The sequence below is a fragment of the Lissotriton vulgaris genome, chromosome 9 (genome assembly GCF_964263255.1).
Source record: "Lissotriton vulgaris chromosome 9, aLisVul1.2, whole genome shotgun sequence".
Taxonomy (NCBI): domain Eukaryota; kingdom Metazoa; phylum Chordata; class Amphibia; order Caudata; family Salamandridae; genus Lissotriton; species Lissotriton vulgaris.
This window is the reverse complement of record NC_141697.1, coordinates 721,464,803-721,487,988: the sequence shown is the minus strand read 5'-3', so window position 1 is coordinate 721,487,988 and position 23,186 is coordinate 721,464,803. Positions and strand designations below refer to the sequence as shown.

General features: G+C 48.1%; 1 protein-coding gene across 3 annotated transcripts in view; it reads left to right on the top strand.

Annotated features, from left to right (window-relative positions):
- Positions 1–23,186, top strand: part of DMPK (DM1 protein kinase) — an 809,400-nt gene that overhangs the window by 412,572 nt on the left and 373,642 nt on the right. For all 3 annotated transcript variants that reach the window (XM_086938460.1, XM_086938459.1, XM_086938458.1), the window contains exon 5: positions 2,107–2,255. In XM_086938460.1, coding sequence (XP_086794586.1) covers positions 2,107–2,255 — 149 coding nt within the window. The remainder of the gene's footprint in view (positions 1–2,106; positions 2,256–23,186) is intronic.

Below are 23,186 nucleotides of genomic sequence, written 5' to 3'. Positions count from 1 at the left end.
TAGTGCGAAGTTTCGCAAACTTCGCAAACTACGTGAGCGTAGCGTAGTGCTTTGCCCTGGGTTACTTACAGGTCATTGGAAATGCAGGATTGTTTTGGCAGTTCTACTAGTAAAAGACAAACCTCTTTCATTGACAAAGGAGATTCTGATCTGCTTGTTCTACTAGACATGTCTGAAATGTTTGCTATCATAAAATACAAAATCTTAACCATCAAATTCAAAGAAGTAATCAAAGTAAGAAAGTTGATTACAGGCTGTCATTTTTCTTTACTTACTAATGGTTCTCACAATACTGCCTAGATAATTTTATCTTCCCCGAGTCCACAGACCCAATTAGTGCACCACAAGGATGGCACAACCTCTCAATATTTAAATTTTATATATGAAGTCCTTTGACAACTTACTACATAAATTCTATACCTGGTTTTGTGCATGCAATGACAGTACACAGCATAACACAATACAAACGTAAATAAATTTCCAGTCGCTAACATCTTGGCACGCCCTCTTTGCATGTCATTAGCGATAATTATCGCTGACATGCAAAGTGGGCACCTAAATGCCCGCTATCTCCTACTAGCTGTCGCTAACTGGTGTTAGCGACAGCTAGGTAATAGGGCGATACAATTATCGCCACTTTAGCGGGAAAAATTCCTGCTAAAGCGGCGATAATGCCCTTGGTAATATGCCCCATAGTCATTCTGTGAAGAGAAAGATAATGCCATGATGCTCTAGCCAGATTAGGAGCTAAAACAAAGAAGAGCAAGATATGATACCTACGTCATCTAAGAGAACAAATGACCACATTATACACAACTCAAAACTCAGCTGCAAAACCTGTAACTTGTAGTCTTGGCTTTGGGCCTTTTGCTCCAAACATTGCAAGGCTATAGAGCAAGTTGAGACTCAAATTCAAAACAACAGCAGCAGTTCTAATGCACAAGCACAGTTCTATCCCAAAATACATCCAGGATAGTAGATCAAGTACTATATCCACACCGAAGGGCAGCGATCAGCTCCTCCATTGATTGAGGGAATCAAGGAGGTTAGCATGTTGTGAAATACTGTGCATGTGCCAGGGGTATGTTTTCAGGAACTCTTTCAACATCTTTGGCTTAGCTGGCTGGTGAATTATATAGTATAAGTGCTGGAAAGGCCTCCTTTTTCCATCTACAACTTGTGTCATGAAGGTTATCAAGAGTTTTGATCTAACCTGCCGGGGTTTAAAACCATTTCCGGAATGTGGTGATTTGATCCTGATTTCAAATTTAATATCACACATAAAATCACCACCAAGCATTCTTTCGTTCAAAAAAGGCCTACAAACTCACCTTTTGAGGACCTTCCATGGTCCTCTGTTACTTTACACTCGTTACTACTCACCTGGCCTCAAATTCACTGTTAAATGGAATGGCTCATACACTAGGCTCTTTTTGCTTCCTTCAACTCTCCCGCCTTACCTCGCTGCCCAATCCTATATAGTTGTTTCCTCCTGGACATGGTCCAGTTTCATTTCTCCCTGTTTATGTAATATTTCCCTATTTTGCTTAAACTAAGCCTCAGTCCTTTTCCTGCAAAGCACGTCATTACCCTTTGGTAAAGCGATAGTATATTGAAAAAAAACTGTCAGAAATAAATAAATAAATATAAACTTCAACATTTAAATCACCTGTCAACTGAGAGGGTGGAGGTACCACCAAACTTCTACTTCAAGCTCCACTGTGTATGGCACATATGTGAGCTCAATGGGAATGTAATCAGGCAGGAGTGTCATGTGGTCACCCATCCTGGCCATATTTCTTTGGGGGAAGGTTGGCTTTTTCAGGGGTGCGCACAGAAAAAGAGGAAATTAGGTAGTGGAGATTGAAGGGACGTTGAAAGACAAAGAGAAACATGAGTCAGTTGGTTATGAGCAGCAATCATGGAGAAATCCACTTTCAGAGTTTATCATTGGTGGGTTGTACCGCTCAATAGACACATCGGGTATGCACTACCCAGCTGAGGATCTCCTGGGAAAAGAAGCCCTGAGAGTAAACTGTGTCTGTCCTAATGTATGCACAAATACACAAGAGTATGTTCCATATATCTCCTTTCTGTTTCTGACAGTATCTTGTGATGGACTACTACGTGGGAGGCGACCTTCTGACCCTACTGAGCAAATTTGGGGAGCGTATGCCATTGGACATGGCAGCCTTCTACCTGGCGGAAATCGTGATGGCCATTGACTCCGTGCATCGCTTAGGATATGTGCACAGGTGAGCTGATGAGACATTGTATGCTAAGCCCCCCAAGCTCACAGGCAGCGAGTACGGGTGACTTGTAGAACTTTGTACATGGCAAGGACATGGTGGGGCAGATGGGAGTGACTGCTCAATGTGTGCACGGGAAGGTGGTATTGGAGCTCCATGGATGATCTGCACAGGGTGTGGCTGGTGGAACTAAAGACATGAGATGGACATGCGCAGTACATCCTTTGGCCAGATGTACAGTTCTGGTTGGGCTCAGTAAATGGCTTCTACTAGAAAGGGGAGCAGTTGAGTCTTTGACTGAATTGCACAACTGAGGGAGGTATTGGCTCTCACTACAGTGGGGCTGGATGATTGACATTCACAGTAAGCATGGGCGAATTTTGCGAATCTCGCGTTCGCGAATTTTGCGGATTTGCGAACTCGCAATCCGCAAAATCCGCGAATTCTCGCGAATTTGCTGATTTTTTTTTGTGTTCGCGCGGGTTTCTGCCAGTTCGCGAGGGTTTTGTACAATTTCGCAAACGCGAACTTACCTGTCGGGTCGCAAGTTTTGCGAACTTGTTGTTTCTACGTGTCCGGCCTGTTTGGGACACTCTTCTTCATCACTGCCACTAAGCATGGGCGAATTTTGCGGATCTCGTGTTCGCGAATTTTGCGGATTTGCGAACTCGCAATCCGCAAAATCCGCGAATTCCCGCGAATTTTTCGGATTATTTTTTTTTGTGTTCGCCCGTGTTTCTGCCAGTTCGCGAGGGTTTTTACAATTTCGCAATTTGCGAACTTACCTGTCGGGTCGCAAGTTTTGCGAACTTGTTGTTTCTACGTGTCCAGCCTGTTTGGGACACTCTTCTTCATCACTGCCACTCTCTGTCACCACTGCCACTCTCTGACTACTCATGCCACCCTCTGGCCCACCCATGCCACCCTCTGTTTCATCACCACACCCTCTGGTTGTCCAGTGTACATTATTTTCGGCAAAGCAAAGCACACCTTCCCTGCCTCAAGTGACCTGAATTAATTTGGGGCTGATTAATGTGTCACAGAATATTTTTTTAGCTGGCACCTGCTTCCTTAGTGCGCCCTGATTAGTGATCTTTTGCACTTGCTAAGTGCTTTCATTGTTGCAAAATTAGTTACAACACCTGCCCTGCCCCAACTGACAATAATGAATTAGGGGCTGATTAATGGATTTTAACTTCCAGCCTGGCTCCTGCTTGTCTCCCTTAGCTGTAATTCAGGACCTTTGTGGCATATGTGTAACTATTCTGAGGTTCAGAGCAGGGTCGCATAATAGTTGCAACTGGCAACTGAACTCTGGAGGGGCCCCTCAGGAAGCACTACAGGAAATGGCTACTAATGATGAGCCTGAACTTTTGAACCTGGCAAGTAGTTTCAGTTTTGCTAAGATCGTATTTCTGCAATTTAGCACTTATTCGCGGGGCGCGAAGTTGTACTGGGAAGCCGCGAACTCACGCGAACAGTGCGAGCAGTGCGAGCAAAATCCGCTGCTCGCGGATTTGCGGATTTTGCGGGAGATTCGCGAATCTCGCGGATTGCGGATTTCCCGAAAATCCGCAAAATCCGCGAGCGGAACGGATTTTCCGCCCATACCTAACTGCCACCCTCTGTCACCACTGCCACTCTCTGACTACTCATGCCACCCTCTGGCCCACCCATGCCACCCTCTGTTTCATCACAGCACCCTCTGGTTGTCCAGTGTACATTATTGTGGCAAAGCAAAGCACACCTTCCCTGCCTCAAGTGACCTGAATTAATTTGGGGCTGATTAATGTGTCACAGAATATTTTTTTAGCTGGCACCTGCTTCCTTAGTGCTTCCTGATTAGTGATCTTTTGCACTTGCTAAGTGCTTTCCTTGTTGCAAAATTAGTTACAACACCTGCCCTTCCCCAACTGACAATAATGAATTAGGGGCTGATTAATGTGTCACTGGATTTGAACTTCCAGCCTGGCTCCTGCTTGTCTCCCTTAGCTGTAATTCAGGACCTTTGTGGCATATGTGTAACTATTCTGAGGGTCAGAGCAGGGTCACATAATAGTTGCAAGTAGGCAACTGAACTCTGGAGGGGCCCCTCAGGAAGCACTACAGGAAATGGCTACTAATGATGAGCTTGAACTTTTGAACCTGGTAAGTAGTTTCAGTTTTGCTAAGATCGTATTTCTGCAATTTAGGTCTTATTCGCGGGGCGCGAAGTTGAACTGGGAAGCCGCGAACTCACGCGAACAGTGCGAGCAAGCCATAAAATCCGCTGCTCGCGGATTTGCGGATTTTGCGGGAAATTCGCGAATCTCGCGGATTGCGAATTTACCGAAAATCCGCAAAATCCGCGAGCGGAACGGATTTTCCGCCCATACTTAATTCACAGTGAGTTGGGACCCCTTATACTTTGGCTGTTGGCAGCTCAGATCTGTGGAGGATATGGGTCTATTTGCATAATTATTTGTGAATGCATTTTTATTGTGTGGGTACAAGGCCATGGCACAGGGCACAAGGCCAAGAGTTCTGTACATCCACATCAAAAGTGACAACTACTAAATGTGTTCAGAGCTATTAGTGGTAAGACGAGCAGAAGCTATGCAACATTTTTAAATCAAAGATTTCCCCCTCTGCATCTTGGCAGGCAGAGGCTAATTCTGATGATTAGGACACTTGTCTTGTGCTCTTGTGTCCCCAAAAGCAAAGAACTTTGGTCTTGTGACCATCACCTGCATAATGATGCCCGAACTGCGCTGGTACCAGGCACATGCTATGCTAAGACTAGAGACCATGGGAGGCAGCTGCCCTGGCAGACAAGACAAACAAGCCAGCAGCTGGTCATCTGCAGTCGTCGTTCTCTCTTAACCTCTTTTCCTAGCCCGAACTCTTTCATCCCAGCCAAAAACCCTTCTTGTCCTGCCAGCACCTCTACCTTTCTTCTATCCCAGAAACCTTTTTAGGTCGAGCATTCAAGACCTCCTGTATATACTTTAGTATATACTTAAGTATATATACTTTAGTATAAACTTTAGTATATACTTATATGTGTATGTACTTTGTGGGCTCCGGAGATCAGCCCTAGGACTTGTCTGCTTCTGCTTAAGGACTTTTTTTCTGTTCAACTGCCTCTATTTAACTGTCTTAATAGAAACTGGCCAGCAGAGGTCAGTAAAACACCAGAATTGTTTTAGCATTCTCTAGATTCCAGTCCATAGAAACTGTCCTCCACAAGCACTTGTAGACAATAATATTTTTTTCAAATCTTGTATTTTCAGTGATATGACCACCGAAGGCCCTGCTTTTATATTTAAAACAGAGGTTTGGACTATACCATTTCCAGTGGAAAGGGAATATTTCTCTCCATGTGTTCCCATACCTGGCGTGTTGCACAGTTTGGTGCTTACTTTCCCTCCATGTTAAATAAGAGTAGATATTTCAGCACCCAGGCTAATGTGCTACATAGCTAAATACATATAAGGTCCCAAAGGTGAGACCAATTGCATTGCAAATGCTTGTTTGAACTATCACCAATTCAGAAAATCGTGCTATATCTCACCAGTGCCCTCACCTTTTATTTCTTTCATCCCCAAAACCGTTCTTATAATTCTGCCTCTATTCTCCACTTCTTTCATTCCAGGACCTCTTGCTGCACCAGCTTCTCTTTTCCCTTGTTTCATCTCAGAAAGCCTTGTTTGTGCCACCTTCACTTCTTCTTTCATCCCAGAAACCTGTACCCAGGCCACTCATCCTATCTTCTTTTCCTTCGATAATTCCTTGCTGTTCCGCTGACCTCTCCTCTTTCATCCCAGAAACCCTTGCTGAACTGCCATCCCCTCTTCCTCTTTTACCCCAGAAAATGTAACTGTACGACCACACCTTTTCGCTTCTTTTTCGTCCCAGAAATCATTGTTCGACAGCAGGGTTGGCTGTTGTCGAACTGGGCCCAGGCTCAGGACGCCAACTTCAGAGGGGCGTTAGAAGCTGTCTGCATTCAGGCCATGACTCCAGCGCCCTTGCTGCCAGGGCATAGGGGACTACAGGACCAGGGCTCCCCAGCGGCATCTGAACTAATAAGAAAGCCCCCAAGTGACCTGCCTGACTTTAAAATGGCGGCCGTTTGAGACAACCACAGGCTTCAATAACTCAGAGAATGCCAGAGACGGCGTGCAAGGTAGATAATAAAGAGGGAAGGAGCAACTACAAGACTGGGGCCCAGAAGGAAAAACAAGGGCAGTTCAATCATCTCCCTAAGGGTAAAATAACAAAAGCTACACACCAATGAGGGTCGGAGCGGCCTGCCCGGCTGGCCATCCGTACCTCCTGGCTCGTGCTCCATGGATGCCCCGCACACACTGCCTCCGTCCCGTCAGCCTGACATCCAACCCGCCACCCAACAACAGTGGCTCCCCTGGCCCTCTCTGAAGCGGACCCGGGCTCCCCGCGCCCCCGGGGGCCAGATCAGCACCGGAGGCTCCTCTACACACCAGGGGTTTATGGTTCTCCCGGACCTGCAGGATCACCATGCAGCCCCCGCCGAGAAAGGTGAGCCCTGGCCGCGCTCCCCGATGGCCGCCCCACGTCTGCAGCAGCCCCCATAATTCTGGGCCAGCAGAGAGGGCCCGTGCGGAGCGGCCCTCGGGGCACCCCTGCCCAAAACAAAGCAGCGGGGCCATGAAAACACCAGATGCAGGCAGCAGCCCTGCAGCCACAGAAAGAAACTACACCACAGACTCTCCTGGACTTCTTTACTTATTCTTTTGACCTGGCCGCCATTTTGCTGCTGCTCTCAGCCACTTTTCTCTGGACTCTGACCCGCCATCTTGTCCATTCCCTCGCCCTTTAACCCTTTTCTCCCTCGTTTCCCCCTTGACGATCCTCAAAAGTTTCTTCCCTTTTCTGATTTGCCTTTTCTCCATACGCTTGTATCCCTCCCACCCTCCCTTGGTGCTGTGACTGCATCCCCGCTCCGACCCCACTTAATGGAAATCTGCTTTTTTTTTTTTTGGGTCTTGACCTGAAAATATCTACGATGTGTATATATGTATATAGATATAACTCTAATCACTAGTATATGCAGTAGACCTTCATACTCTCTACCATTCCTATGTGACTCTTAGAGTATATCCATTCGTATCCCTCCCCTATGTATATAGAGATAACTCTAATCACTAGTATATGCAGTAGACCTTTGTACTCTCTACCATTCCTATGTGACTCTTAGAGTATATCCATTCGTATCTCTTCCTTGAGTGACTTTGCTATTTCCATTTGTATCTCTTCCTTGAGTGACTTTACTATTTGTACATTTACAATTTTTCTTTCTGTTTGTATCTCTTCCTTGTGTGACTTTACATCTTGTACATTTGCATTTTTTTTCTGTTTGTATCTTTTATGTAATGCATGTAATCCTAAATCCTTATGTTTTGCAACTGGTTCCTATGTTAAGCGCTCTGACACCTTCGGGTAAAGTTCGCGCTATATAAAATCGTATTAAATAAAATAAATTAAAAAATCCGCCTGCTCTCTTGCCCCTCCATCTTCTCTCACTCCCTGCTGCAAAGGTGCTCTCTGCTGCCTCGTTTTATTTTACTCACCAGCAGCGAGGGCGGCAACTTTCTTTCTGCGCACTGAGACAGTCACCTTGGCAAAGGCCGACTCAGCTGTGCAGCCAGCTGCTATTCTCTTCCGTCCTGGCATTTTCCTGCTTGGTTTTGGCAGGGAAGCAGGCATTCCCATTCTGACTGCAAATGGCCAAATTGGGATTACCAGTGCTCCATTGTTGCCTCACTCGGTGTCCCGGGTGCAGTAGCTCTACCCAGGTTGTAGGGTCTTCTAGGTGATCAAATTGTGATCACCTAATAAACTGGGGTCCAATATTACGCCAGCATCAGTGATACTTGGTCTTGGTGCGGTATCGCAGGTGCTTTAATTGGGCAGATAGTGTCCGGTATTGAGTCTCTGCATTTCTTTTCAGTAAATGGTTACATGTCAACGGCGAGGAACTAGTATAAAACCATGGATGTCGTGCGAGATTTACCCCAAAAGGGGGGTGGGGGGCACCTGTGACATCAGAGTGCACTTTTGGTACAATTGCACAGATGGTTAAATGACTGTCCAAGCTTGCAGTGGACACGGACATTGCCCCAGGTCGGTGGGTAAATAGTCCTTCTTTTGAATGAACGTGTGTTACTGCCCTCGTGGCACCTTCGCTCTCTCAGACTGGCTGCACGGGGGCTCCACCCCCCCCCCCCCCCCCTGCGGTGCCTCGGCGGGCCTCTTCATTGACATTGATAGCGCTTTGTTGTCAGGCTGGTTCGTTGGCACAACAGCTGAGCCCCAGGCGGCGTGACACCAGCCTTGCCCACGCCGTCCTCCTGGAGAGTGCCTACCGCACAGAGAGAAACAGCTGCGCTTCATGCTTGGCAACCACAAAAACGCACTTTACCAACATAACTAATGCTTCTAGCTTGAGATCACAGGACGAGAAGCAGCTCTTTGTGCTGAGTTAACCGTTTGCAGCCAATGTCCCGGAGTTGGGCGAAAGCAATGTTTAGAGCTAGGAGGGGTGTTCAGTTGCGTTAAACGGAACCAGACCCGTGCACGCGATCCATGCAAGGCACGCGCGCAGCAAAAAACTGTCAACCGAACACAAAACATGAGTCTGAAAACCGGTCCGCACTGGGGTGCTTAGAGTGCCTCTGCACACTGAAAATTGTAATTGTAAATTGTATTTATATAACACTTACAGCCCCTGGTTTTAGCGAGTACCTTGCTATTCCGGAACCCAAGATTAGAGTTAATAGTAGATTAATAATAAGTGTTTACTTATTTTTAGCCGTATGCATTCGTTTTGTTAGAACTGTGGTTTTGATTTCTTGCGTGTTTAGTAAAGGGATAGAGTGGGAAGGATTTAAAAGGTGAGGTAGTAAATTGTTTTTGTAAGTCTGTTATTTGTCTCTCCGGAACAACTTCTGCCAGCTGTGGAGGGATCCCCCATGACACCCCGGAGTCCGCTATGAACTTCCTCTCCCAGCCAACTTTCATCTCTGGTGCCTTCATCGCCATTGAAGTCAATTTCGGACTCATCCTCCTCTTCACTCCAATCAAGCATGGCTGCCACTAATGCAGTAGCAGGCCCTTGCACTCTGGGGTGGAGAGGTCCTGTTCCTGTTCTCCACACCCATCCCCAGATTGACGCTACTTTTGGTCCTGTGAACCACCTAAACCAGTTCCCACAACCCCCTAAGGGCCTCCATCCACCCAATGAGCTTGCAGTCCCTGCTGGGCCCTCTGCATCCATCCCCAAACAAGGGTCCTGAGCTAAGCCCAAAGCATCCCCCTCGCCTGTCACTCCCCAGGGGCCCTGCAGATTACCACCCTGTAAGCAACTCCTCCCCTGCACTCTCCTCTCTTTTGCAACCTAGAAGGAGGCACCACCATGGTCTCCAGAATAATGTTAGAGCCCGGGGCAGTGGCCCTGTACACCGACTCCCACCCTGTATACACTCCCACCCTCCTCCCTCATTTTCAGAGCAGCAGGAGGCGCAGCAGCGACCTCCCGCTTCATATGGAAGCCCTTGGCAGCATTCCTGTATATGTGTACGCTGCATGGTCGGGCCGCTGCCGTCATCTCCTTGTGCGACGCTGCTTCTGCTTGTGCGCCCGCCGCTCTTGTCTCCACATTGAGTGGCACTGCATCTGCCTGTGCAGCGGCCTCTTTCCTGCTCTCCTACGTGGCTTGGGCATATGGAACACTTTGTGGACCCAAATCAAGCTGTGGGGCTGAGGAGGCGGTGGACGCACTAGCTTCCTTGCTTCCCCCTTTCAGAGACCCGCCCCTCCACATGCCACAAGGGGCTGCCCGCCTAGTGGCATAGAAGCCCCAGGCACTTAAATCGCTGGCCTCCTCTGACGCCGCCCAGAGTTTGCACTGTAGCTAGCTTGCCAGGACAGCTGCGGTCCAAGGCCCGAGAAATCGGATGGGCACCACCAACCCCAAGTTTTACCCTGACCACCAAATCCATGCATCCTGCTTTATGCAGCAGGTGACTGTCCTTAGCTTCCTTTTCTTCCCTCAAGGCTTTTAAACCTAGGGGACCAAATTCACACTAACATACAAATTATCACCCATTGGCTCCATGCCACCAACCACCAGGTTACCTGTACCTAAAATGGTGTCAGGGAGCCCAAAAGAAGAGCTTTAATAACCCCGTGGGCTACATGATAGCCCAAATCTAAATGGTGGTCGCAGGACTGCACCACTCTCCCAAATTTCCGGTTGCCCCCAAAGCCCCACTGGGTGACATGGCTAAAAGAAGGAGGTTGAAGTTTGTGAAGGATGTTTCATAGTTCATAGTAGTCAGACAGGTTTGTGATGAGCCAGAGCGAGGAGGGATGGGACAAAGGTTCAATGGGGTATTTTTTTTAAAACATTTTTTAAAAATCAAACTAAAATTAACTTATACATAGATATATTCACATGACACTTGGTAAAGTGTTAGTGGATAGACTAAACCCCCCTAAAATATCCATATGTACATAGAAGCAGCAATATTTACAAGGTGTGATATGCACATTTATCTTGTGGTGAAGTATGCAATTTTTTTTCAAATAACTGTAATTAACTTAGTTATTAATATATACACATGACATTTTTTAGGCCAAGCGCAGAGAGGGTCATGGGTTTTCCAGTCGTCACAGATGAATATTTCAGTTTTGGAGGTATCCAGTTTGAGATAGTTCCATGTCATCCATTTATTTGTCAACAGCCCGGAGGCAATGGAAGATTTTTCATGTTCCAATAGCCATTGGGCTTTCCAATTTCAGAAGTCTCTTTATGCCATCTGCATAGTTATAGCAGTTGAAGTCAATACCATTGATCACATATGGTAATGATTTCAAGTAGATGATGAAACGCATGGTTGAGATGATTGAGCTTTGAGAAATGCTGCTTTAATGCTGTATGGTTTAGAAGAGAATGGAGGAGTATGCATAATATTTGTTATATTGTGTATGTATGATGTGATTCCGTCTACTTCAAGTCTTTGGATAAGTTTGTCATGATCCACTGTGTCAAAAAACCCTGAATGGTCCCAGAGAAGAAGCACAGCAACCCTTCTCTGGTCTACTTGGTTTTCAAGGTCATTTTCATTTAGACAAATTCTTATGTAAAGACACTCAATCCCTTTTGGAAACACTAGGCTGCTGTGGGTTCTCACAGCTGGATACTAGTTCCACCCATACTGCCAGACATATATTGAACGGCATATTCTCTAATGATCTACAGATCAAGGTGGGACTGCCTCTACCTCTCTCCTGGTCAGATCATTATGCGGTCCCTATTAAACTCAAGACTTCAGTATTAAATACTGTTTCAGCTGGCAGAGGATTACGAGGAAAAAAGAAATTTGAGCCGTATTAGTAAGGATGATTTTGCTAAATACTTTCTGGATTTCCAGTATTCTGATCACTTGGATGCCAATTTAGCAGCAGACGAACTGTCTAAAGGGTTGTTAGGAGCCCTAGATACTTTGGCTCCTATTACAAAACATTATATAGCAAGAAAAAAACCTCTGCTCCATGGTATTCTGATAATCTCAGAAAACTGAGACAATCCTGCCGCAAACAGGAAAGGATCTGGCGCATAGATCTGGAGCCGGCGGGTACAGAGCTACATAAACAGAGATTAAGGGTGTATAAAGCGACCATTATGGAGGAAAAAAGAATGTACTACTCCCAGATAACTGAATCTATTAAATCTTCTAGAGAGATTTTTAAGGTTATTAATTCCCTTATTTCCCCTCCTGTTGCTGACTCAACTGATTGTTCTCAAGAACTTTGTGATAGAATGGCAGATTTTTTCCAAACTAAGATCATGGATATATATTCCATTTTAGAGGACTATAATGCTGGAAAAGCTATGTCTGTTACATCCATAACTGATTCTAATGTTTCAATATCTTTGGAAGATGAACCGAAGCTACTCACCTTCCCTCGCATTTCACTTGAAATGACGGATCATCTATTAGAAGGGGTCACCTCTGGGTCACCTTTGGATGCATGCCCCCTAAAAGTTTTAAAACTTGGAAGGGAGGTTATTGTTCCCCACCTCACTTCAATACTTAACCCCTTCCCTGCTCATGAAAAGCTCAGCTCGTCATGAGGCACAGTGAGCTGTGCTTATGACGAGCTGACCTTGTCATTAACAAGTATAGATCTTACTTTCCAGCACAGGAGGGGAAAACCAATAGTAGTCAAGGTGTTAATATGGCCATTACTGAGGGGCAGTATCCAACCCTTTGGAAAACTGCTGTGGTTAGACCACTTTTAAAAAAGCCATCTCTGGATCCCATGGAATTCAAAAATTATCGTCCCATTTCTTTGCTACCAGTCCCAGCTAAGATTATGGAAAAATATTTGAATTCTCATCTTAGCGCTTATCTATTGGATCATCAGTTGATTGATGGCTCACAGCATGGCTTCAGAAGCCATCATAGCACTGAGTCAGCGCTAACGGCGGTTTTTAATAATATCCGAGTCCAGGTTGATGCAGGGCATGCTACCCTGCTGATCTTGCTCGACCTTACTGCAGCATTTACCACCCTGTCTCCTTTAAGGCTGGTAGAATGCCTCAAGGATATAGGGTTGGTGGCACGGCCCTTGGGCTTCTTTGCTCCTTCCTCAGCGAGAGGGCACAGATAGTGAAAATGGGACACTTTTACTCAACTTCCAACCCTTTGATATGTGGGGTGCTGCAGGGCTGCTCCCTGAACCCTACCCTTTTTAATATCTTTCTTGCCCCACTGGCTAGGGTCGTGAGATCCTTTAGATTTGAGGTACGGTCCTACGCTGATGACACTCAAATTATGGTGTCCATTACCAACAGCATTAGTGAATCTGCCGCAAATTTTACAAATTAAACTGAATAGGGAAGAAACCAAGATCTTGATTTTTGGCACCAACATAATACTTGGTTTAATGAATGCCGGACTGATACTCGGGGCAGCTGCCCCTCCCCTGTACCACATGGGAAAAATCTGAGTGTTATAGTCAATACATCTTTGTCTATGAACCTACAGATTAGCAGAACTGTGTCCACCTGTTTCGGGATAATCAGGCTGCTTAGGAAAATTTCCTAGTTTTTTCTTTTGCATCACAAAAACAGGCAGTGATTGCCTTGGTAATGTCCAGACTTGATTACTGTAATGCCCTTTATCTAGGCATGAATAAGGGTCTGGTGCAATGTCTTTAGTTAGTGCAGAATGCGGCAGCAAGGCTGGTGATGGACTTACCTTAGTACCATTCAGTCTCAGCCTCCCTTATTTCGTTGCACTGGTTGCTTTTGGATCGTAGAATTCTTTTTCAATCAATCAATCAGAGTACTTGTGAAGCGCGCTACTTACCAGTGAGGGTCCCAAGGCGCTGAGGGGAGGGGGGTGCTGCTACTACTCGAAGAGCCAGGTCTTGAGGAGTCTTCTGAAGGCGAGTAGGTCTTGGGTGTGCCGTATGTTGGTAAGGAGGGTGTTCCAGGTCTTGGCAGCGAGGAAGGAGAAGGATATGCCGCCGTAGGTCGTTTGTTGGATGCGGGGGACGCTGGCGAAGCGGAGCTGGCAGGTGGGGGTGTGGAAGTTGAGTCTGCTGTTCAGGTAGGCTGGTCCGGCGTTGTGGAGTGCTTTGTGTGAGTGGGTGAGGAGCTTGAAGGTGATCCTCTTGTCGACGGGGAGCCAGTGTAGGTTTCTCAGGTGGGGGTGATGTGGCTGTGGCGGGGGACGCTGATGATCAGTCGGGCGGAGGCGTTTTGAATGCGTTGTAGTCGTCGTAGGTGTTTGGCTGGGATTCCTGCGTAGAGTGCCTTGCCGTAGTCCAGTCTGCTGCTGACGAGGGCCTGTGTTACCGTTCATCTTGTTTCGGTCGGGATCCACTTGTAGATCCTGCAGAGCATGCGGAGGGTGTTGTAGCAGGAGGAGACGGCGTTGACCTGCTTAGACATGGAGAGGGAGGAGTCGAGGATGAATCCTAGATAGCTTGCATGGTCGGTGGGTGTTGGTGCTGTTCCCAGTGTGGTCGGCCACCAGGAGTCATCCGAGGCTGAGGGGGTGGGTCCGAGGATGAGGACCTCCGTCTTGTCCGAGTTCAGCTTCAGACGGCTGCTCCTCATCTAATCGGTGACGGCCTTCATTCCCTCGTGGAGGTTGGTTTTGGCGGTGTGTGGGTCCTTGGTGAGGGAGAGGATGAGCTGGGTGTCGTCAGCATAGGAGATGATGTTGAGGTCGTGATGGCGGGCCACTTGTGCGAGGGGGGCCTGTAGACGTTGAACAGCTTTGGGCTGAGGGATGAGCCCTGGGGGACGCCGCAGATGATGTCGGTGGCTTCGGATCGGAAGGATGGGAGGCGGACGCTCTGGGTTCTGCCGGAGAGGAAGGACGTGGTCCAGTCAAGAGCCTTCTCTTGGATTCCTGCTTCTAGGAGGTGTGTCTTTAGAGTGCGATGGCAGACCAGGTCGAAGGCGGCTGATAGGTCTAGGAGGATGAGGGCTGATGTTTAGCTGTTGTCTAGTTGGTGCGATGAGGGCTGTCTCGGTGCTGTGGTTTCGTCTGAATTCGGACTGGGACGGGTCCAAGATGTTGTTGTCTTCGGGGTGGCGGGCCAGTTGCATGTTGACGATTTTCTCGATGACCTTTGCCGGGAACAGGAGCAGGGAGATGGGCCAGAAGTTCTTGAGGTCCTTGGGGTCCGCTTTGGGCTTCTTGAGGAGGGCGTTGATTTTGGCGTGCTTCCAGCTTTCCGGGAATGTCGCTGTTTCAAAGGAGATGTTGATGACCTTCCGTAGTTGGGGTGCGATGGCTGCATCTGCTTTGTTGAATACGTGGTGTGGGCACGGATCAGACGGAGATTCTGAGGGAATGGAGTTCATGACCTTGCGTGTCTCGTCGTGGTTGACGTTGGACCAGGAGGTCAGGCGGTTGGCGCTGGTGGTATTGACAGGGGAGGTGGAGTCTGGTGTAGTCGGGGTGGTCATGGTGTTGAAGCTGTCGTGGATGTCAGGATTTGGCGGAGGAAGAAGATGGCTAGTGAGTCGCACAGTTCTTGTGAGGGCGGGATGTCCTTGGCATTGGAGCTGGGGTTTGAGAGTTCCTTTACGATGCTGAAGAGCTCTTTGCTGTTGTGTGCGTTGTTATCTAAGCGGTCTTTGAAGGAGGATCTCTTGGCTAATCTGATGAGGTGGTGGTGTCTGCGGGTGGCATCCTTGTGGGCTGCGTGGTTGTCCGGTGTGCGTTCGTGGAACCATGTCTTCTACATTTTCGGCATGCGCGTTTAGAGGTCTGGCGTTCGTCGTTGAAGCAGGTGGCTCTCTTGTTGGCATGGCTGTTGGAGGGTTTCTTGAGCGGGGCGAGGGTGTTGGCGCAGTCGTCGATCCACTGTCTGAGGTTTCGGGCTGCGGCATCTGTGTTGGTGGGGTCGGTGGGTGGGTTCTTGGTGAGGGAGGTGATCAGCTGGTCTTCGGTGACTTTGCTCCAGCAGCGGCAAAGCAGCTGTTGGGTGCGGTGGTTGGTTTCTTGAAGGTGAAATGGATGCAGCGGTGGTCGGTCCAGTGAAGTTCGATGGTGTGGTCCAAGGCGACGTGGGAACCTGTGGAGAAGACGGGATCCAGCGTGTGGCCGGCGGCGTGGGTGGGTCCGGTGACGAGTTGTCTGAGTCCCAGGTTGGCGAGGTTGGCGATCAGGGTGGCGGAGTTGGCGTCGTTGTTCTCAAGGTGGAAGTTCAGGTCCCCGATGAGGATGTAGTCCGTGGAGGCGAGTGCGTGGGTGCTGGCGAGGTCGGGAATGGAGTCGCTGAACTGAGCCCGGGGTCCGGGGGATCTGTAGATGAGTGTTCCTCTGAGGGTGGTGTTGGTGTCGGTGTTGATCCGGAAGTGCAGGTGTTCAGTGGTGTTGAGGGTGTTGTCTGCGTGGGTGGCGACCTTGAGGGTGGACTTGTGGACGATGGCTATTCCTCCTCCGATTCCATTGGCGCGATCCCTGCGGGTGATCTTGTAGCTGTCCGGGATTTAAGACTCTTTGCCTGACCCATAATGCCTATTATAGTCTAGGCCAGAGGTCTTCAAACTTTTGGATGCCGAGACCCCCTGTCAAAATTTCCAGCTGTAAGGACCCCCTTCTGACATTTTTTCTAGAACTTGGTACTCCTCATCACCAACAACCACAAGCGCCCCCAGTTCCGATGGCAAATCCTTTTTACGGAGGGGAAATATTATTAAACAGTGTGTAGCAAACTAAAGGTTGGTGGGTGATTGTAGTTCGGAGTCACAGGCTTACTACACAGTTCAAACAAACAGTCTCCAAAAAGAATTGCCCAAAAATGCACAACAGTACTCTATTTTTCCTAAACAAAACATAATTTGACAAAACTTGATAACACATTTTTTAACTAATGTGATGGGGTGCCTGTTTTTCTCCAGAGAGACTATCAATTTTTGGATGTTTTTTTGCATCGTCTTGAAACTAAGTATGTGCGCAAAATCCACTGCGCTCGCGAAATTTGTGAATTTTCGGCAATTTCGCGATCTGTGAATCTAGCGAAATTGCCGAAAAATTCGCGAATTTGCGAGCGGGCAAATTTTTTTTTGGGGCCCACAGGAAGCACAGTTAAGGCAGGTGCTCGAGTTGAAGCTAACTTTGTAACCATTTTAGAATGGCGCCGGCAAGCTGCCAGAGTGCTTGCTGGCGCCATTCTAAAATGGTTACAAAGAAGTTAGCTTCAACTCGGGCACCTGCCTTAACTCTGTAAGTGCTTGCTGTGGGCCAAAAATTAAACCTCAACAGGAAGCACTTACAGATATAAATAAAGCAGGTGCCCAAATTGAAGCTCAAATTCAGTAACGTTTTAATCAGCCCAAAACATTAGTGAGCATGGTCGAGGCTGGGCAAGTGTGCTTTAAGCCCATATCTGCAGTCGAAAATTATCTGTAACACTCGAGGGAGGTCTTTGCATCACGTAGTTTCTCGAGCGCAATCCCCGTGTAGTTCCTTTGACCAGGAGGCTGCTTTCTCCTCACCTGCTGCCCTGCTCGCTCTCTGACCCTTTATACACAAGAGGCATGTTGACACGCATAGAAGCCCCGCACCACACACTAGCGGTATCAAACATCTTCCCGCCCTTTTCCAACTATGATGGACAGCTCACTCAAGGACCTCGGCGCCTTTTGGCGCGGTGGCAAAGTTACAGGTACACATGGTCAGTGGAGACAAATCTTCTGGTCCTTTACGCAGCTGCAGTGTAGGAAAAGCACTATACATTTACCCAACGAGGTAGCACTTACTGATTAGCCAGTAGTACGTACTCCAGTTGAGTGGATGGAATCGCAAAACAATCCGCGATTTCGCTGGAAAATCTGCTAATTGGCAGACTTTTTTGCGATTTTGTATGAATTCGCGGACCGCAGATCCGCAAAATTCACCCATACTTACTTGAAACAGGGTGCAGCTGTGTCTACCCCAGACTACAGCTACTAATAAATACAGCCACGAACCACCCCATCCCAGGTGACCTTATTAACTGGATACATGAACTTGACGTTACTAGGATACAACCCCAAGTAAGAAAACCTCTTGAAACAGCAGCTGAGAAAGTAGGGTTTGGAAAAACAATTCTTAGTAAAGAACAGGCACTCCCCAGCAAAAGAGAATCACCCACTCAATTCCCCCCACTAATCAAAGAAGCTGATGGCGAGATTTACAGGAGGCTCCCCACTAAACAGGACTGGCATATTGGACCCTTCCCGAACTGCTTGGTCAAGTTGGTGATGTGGGGGGACAGGACATAGGCCTCAGATGGGCTAAGGAGAAAGTTTAACAAAGGACACCAGCCAAAGGTAATTTATCAGAATTGCTCATTTTTCTGCGAGCTGCAAGTCAGGGAAATTGTAATCATGTGACAGTGCCACCATTTACAGAACATAGGCAGGTAAACAGATGCCATTCACCTCTGCATACTAAGGCAGAACCCATTTTCAACATTGTCACTCACATCATGTTTAGGGCCTAGCCTGGTGCACAGGAGGTCAAAGTTAGTAGATTTGTTTTTGAAGGAGACTACAAGGTTAGTAGGTTTTGGCAAAATTAGATTTGCAGAAATATTTTCCCCTTATGACCTATAAATGTTGCCAATCTGAAATGATTTTTCCTAAAAAAAATATCCAAAAGTATGTAGCTGAGCCCCTCTGATATGATTTCTAGTAGTACTAGTAGCCGTTGTAGCACTGGCAGTAGTGAAATTAGGTGTAGCAGTCAGAGCAGTTGGATGAGTAGGAATAGTTGCTTTAGGGGTAATAGTATTATTATCAGTAAAAAGTTTGACATGCCAAGAAATAGTAATATGCCATCAAAGTATCCCCAGAACACAATACAAAAGTGCAATAACGGGCCAGAATTAAAGATCATAGAAGAAAAGTGAAATAATGGGGCTGAGCTTGAAAATAAACATTTGCTGAGAAGGGAAGTTATATGACTGTAGAATGTAAATGTTGAGTTTAAATTTCGTTCAACAACACATGCAGGTCAAAAAAACAATAGTGAAGGCAAATATTATTTGTGACCCTTTTGACCTTTTATGTAACCCCTGGTAAATAGTTTTTAACTCTCTTCATTTGCACATATATTCTCCAATAAATAAGCCCCAACCCACCTTTCAAAATTATTTACACATTTGTATCTTTGAATCCTTATGGAAATGCACATCCTTCGTGTGTGTCTCTGAGGGGTTAAAAAAAGACAGGGTTGGATGCAAAGGAAGGCGGGCAAGAGGCAGCTTACTCACAAGTTTTGCTGAAGCTTCAGTTGCCTTGGAAACCAGAAAACAGCCTGGAGATAGGAATGCAGAGGAAGCCATGAGTAAGAAGCATGAAGAGGACACCAGCCAGAACAACACAGCAGCAGCAACGAGGAAGTCCAGGAAAGGGAGCAGGAATGCAAGGCAGCAGGAACAAATAAATATCAAAGCACTCCAGAGCCTTCCACACGCCACAGGTGCACATTTATGGCCCCAGTAGTTCCCCAACATTTCCTGTACATGTATTTATATAGCGCAAATCACCGACCCGGTATCTAAGCGCTTGCTTAGGGAACCCGTCCTGGTATTCCCCTGTGAGATAACCCCGGCAGGGTATCCACAAGGTGAAAGCCAGGCATCCCACCGCGAGGGACGGTTGTGGAGATTAAGCAAGCTATTGCCCAGAGTCGCAGACTGTGAACCCGTGAATCGAGTAGGCACCGGAGCAAGAATTGTCAAGTCCGTGGACATTTTAGGACTCAAGACCCCACCGAGCCTGGAATTGAACCCTGGTTCCGGGCTGACCTCTGCTTCCAGGTCTGCCTCCTCTAACCAGTGAGCCACACTTCTCATCCTGCAGTTTCTCTGATTGGAGGACAGTCGTCAATGTCCTTTAATCAGAAAGCTCCTTGAGATGCACTTTTCGGAATCCAAAACGAAGTGTAAACCTCTTGGATTCCAGATTGAGGAGGTTTGAGGCAGACGTGCGACGGAAAGGCACCACCCCCTTTCCACAACTCCACACCCCCTTGGGGGCCACGCCCCACAGATTGAAAACCCCTGGTCTAGGCCCTGATGCTATTAAAGCAATGTTTCAGCACTATGTCCCTACCAAGCAGCTTAGGTCTGCCAGCAAGAATTTGCTAGTAGTTCCCAGGTTCAAAAAGGTTAGATGGGGAGGCAGGGCCTTCACCACCACCGCTGTTAGGTTGTGAAACTCTCTCCCTGATAGGTTATCAGGTCTTGTGTCTCACTCTCTTTTTCACAGTGCCTTGAAAAACTGGCTTTTTACACAAACTGTGATATGATCATCTTTTATTCGGCTGTGCATTAGTCCTCTGTAGCGCATTGATGCCCTTGGGCTAAGTCTGAGCTTTATAAATATAATATTCATTCATTTAAATGTAATATTCATTCATCCCAGATGGAGATTCGGGCAGATTCAGTGCCTCACCCTGGAAACTATGAAATTGTCTTCAATGGCTTGTGACACCTTGGCAAAAGCTTATCTTTCTATACGTTTGCCCTGGAATGGTCCGTTAGCTATAAGTCTGTTATTTTCTGGGTCTTGATTCTCCAAGTTAGAATTTTTAAATAACAAGTATATGCATGGGGGGGCGCTAGGTGGCGAGCTTTCAAGATGGCCGCACGAATGTGAGGCTCCTGCAGCCCTGTGACATTATCCTTTATTGTATCCTGCCAAATGGTATCATTTGCGGTATCTGAAACCGCTCACTGCGAGAATTGACCTGCCTGTTGCTTCAAAGTGAAGACTGGGAAAATTGGCCACCGTCTGCTCCTGTTGTGCTGTGTCGGCGTCAGGCCCGGAAGAAGCGGCGGAGCTGCGTGTGGGCCGGGATCGGCCATAGTGAGTACTCTGGCCCGCGGCTGTCCACGAGGCACCTGGACCGCGTGGCAAGGCTCGGACAGCGGAGGAGCAGCCTTGGCCCCCGGGGCAGCGGTCGGGGCTGGTGGAAACTGCGGGCGTCGTCACTGATCCTTTGAGAGCCGGGAACAGGCGGTGTTACCTACGTTGCCGGAGGAGGCAGACGGTGAGTGGCGGAAGGCTCCCAAACGGCGGGCGGCCCGTGCCTCACGGCGGCGGGGGGAGCGCTTCTTTCACTGTGCTGGGGCAGAGCTGTGCTGCTGAGGGAGCCCTGATTTGGGCCAGGGACAGACTGATTTGCATATAGCCAGGTTCTGAGCTGGGATGGGGCAGTGAGATAAATAACGGTGATGGATCAAGCCCTGATCTTTGGACTGGGTAAGAGTGGTCTGCTCAATTCAGACACTCTGTTCATCACCACCCCCTTTTCTGAATCGAGGGAGCCCTGAATAGCATCTACACCCCACACTGCCACCTGCATTGAATGGGCGACGGCGCGGCTCGCTCTCCGTCCGGCCGGACTTCCTCGCTGGGCCCGGGGGAGTCAGGGAAGCGTGTTGCTACTGGATTTGCCTACAGCTGAAATTGCACCTCATTTTGCCACTAGTGTCGGGCTGGCATACCGCTTGCGACCCGGGACTGAAGTGTGGAGGGGACCTGAATAGGCCCGTAGACAGACTTCTGCATCGCTGCATGTCTGCAATCTGCTGAGTGCATGAGAACTAGTGCCAGCCTATAAGAAGGATTGACTGGATGCCATACTGTGGAGGGAGCGGCAGGAAAGGGGAGCCAGAGGCACTGGTACACATCCCCCTCCCAAGGGGTCACGGGGCGCTTGGACTAGGATATAGAAGAGGAGCTGTGAGGGGAGCCCCCTTCGACCCTGTGGTCTACCGGATAGACTGTTAGACTCCCCTGCGGTGGTGAATAAAACTGTCTGTGCAAACTGGCTTTGACTGAGATGGCTGAGACACACTAGAACTAATGCACTGTACAAAGAGTGTACTGGATGACCATCAGTAAGGCAGCTTAGCGGGGCATAACAAGTTCGCTGCTGTGTTTGTGGTCAGTGCATTAGGTACGTCATCGGGGCACTGTTGATTGGAGTGGCTGAGACCTGCTGGATGGGCACTATTGACCCCCTCTGTGCTGAGGCACAGCTGGTGGAGCTTTGCACGAGGGGAAGAAAAAGCCGCACCGGTACGAGGCGATGAGTGAGTGTGCGGAAGGTGCGCAACCTCGAAATACGCCCCTAGAGACAACATGAGCAAGCCGGACACCAGACAGCTGAAGCTTAACTTTAAAGCGACGAAAAGAGGTAACCGAAACACGCAGGACAACCAGGATCAGGTTGGGAGAAATGAGACCCAGGAGGCGACCGTTGGGCAGTCTACTGATGTGCAGGATATCCTTCGAGAGGTTTGACAGGGATTTGCCACTATAGTGGACAAGGTTGATAGAATGTCGTCACGGATGGACCCCATTGCGCATAAGCTACATGGCCATGAGGATAGAATCAAACAAACGGAAAGGCGCATTTCCGACTCGGAGGACACGACCTCCAGGCATACAATGCAACTTGCCCGCATGGATAACCTCCTGAGGGTTATTTCCGCGAAGAATGAGGACTTAGAAGCGCGCAGAAGGCGCAATAATATCCGCATATTAGGTATACCAGAATCAACCAATACTGGAAGGATGGAAGAATACGTGGAGAAAATGTTGCTACCAGCGATTGGAACAGAGTCCTTTTCCAACCAAATTATTGTAGAGCGAGCCCACTAATCGCTGGGGCCGCAGCCTCCGCCCGGCAGCACTCCGCGGCCCATAATAGCAAGACTTTTAAACTATAGGGACCGTGATAAGGCTTTGCGAGCTGCGAGAAGTAAACACACTCTGTCGTATGACGGGAACTCATTCTCCATCTATCCAGACTTCACGCCCATAGTCCAGGAAGAAAGGCAGAAATTCTTGGAAGTCAAGAATAAGTTGAGGAAGGCACAAACTGACTACGTGCTTTTATATCCAGCACGCATTAGGGTTACGCACCAGGGCAAACAGAGGTTCCTGACCAAACCGCAGCAGGTGAAGGAATTCCTCAAACAAGTGAAAAGAATGAATCGATCTGATGGTGGCGCAGCCAACTCCCAGCGGTCCCTGTCAGCTGGAGCAGAAGACGACTCTCAATGAGACAATCCTTGCAGACTATGGATACCTTTATTATGTATTGAGCCACGTGAGTCACTTACTGGCAGGCAGTACCTCAAGGGGACGCTTCTATTGTTTGAATGATGAACCGTAATGTGCTATCAAAACTACTCACTGGGCACCCTCTGCCCATCAGGGCCCGGCGGCTTTGGCTGCGGTGTGCTCTCTGTGTGAGGGATACCTGTGTTTATATCAAAAGGGAGGGAGTCAAAGTAGTTGATCAATGGATCAACGGACACGGTTTTCCACACAGGAAGGTGGAAGGTCCAGTTACAGCTTGTGTCCGTGTCTTGCACTAG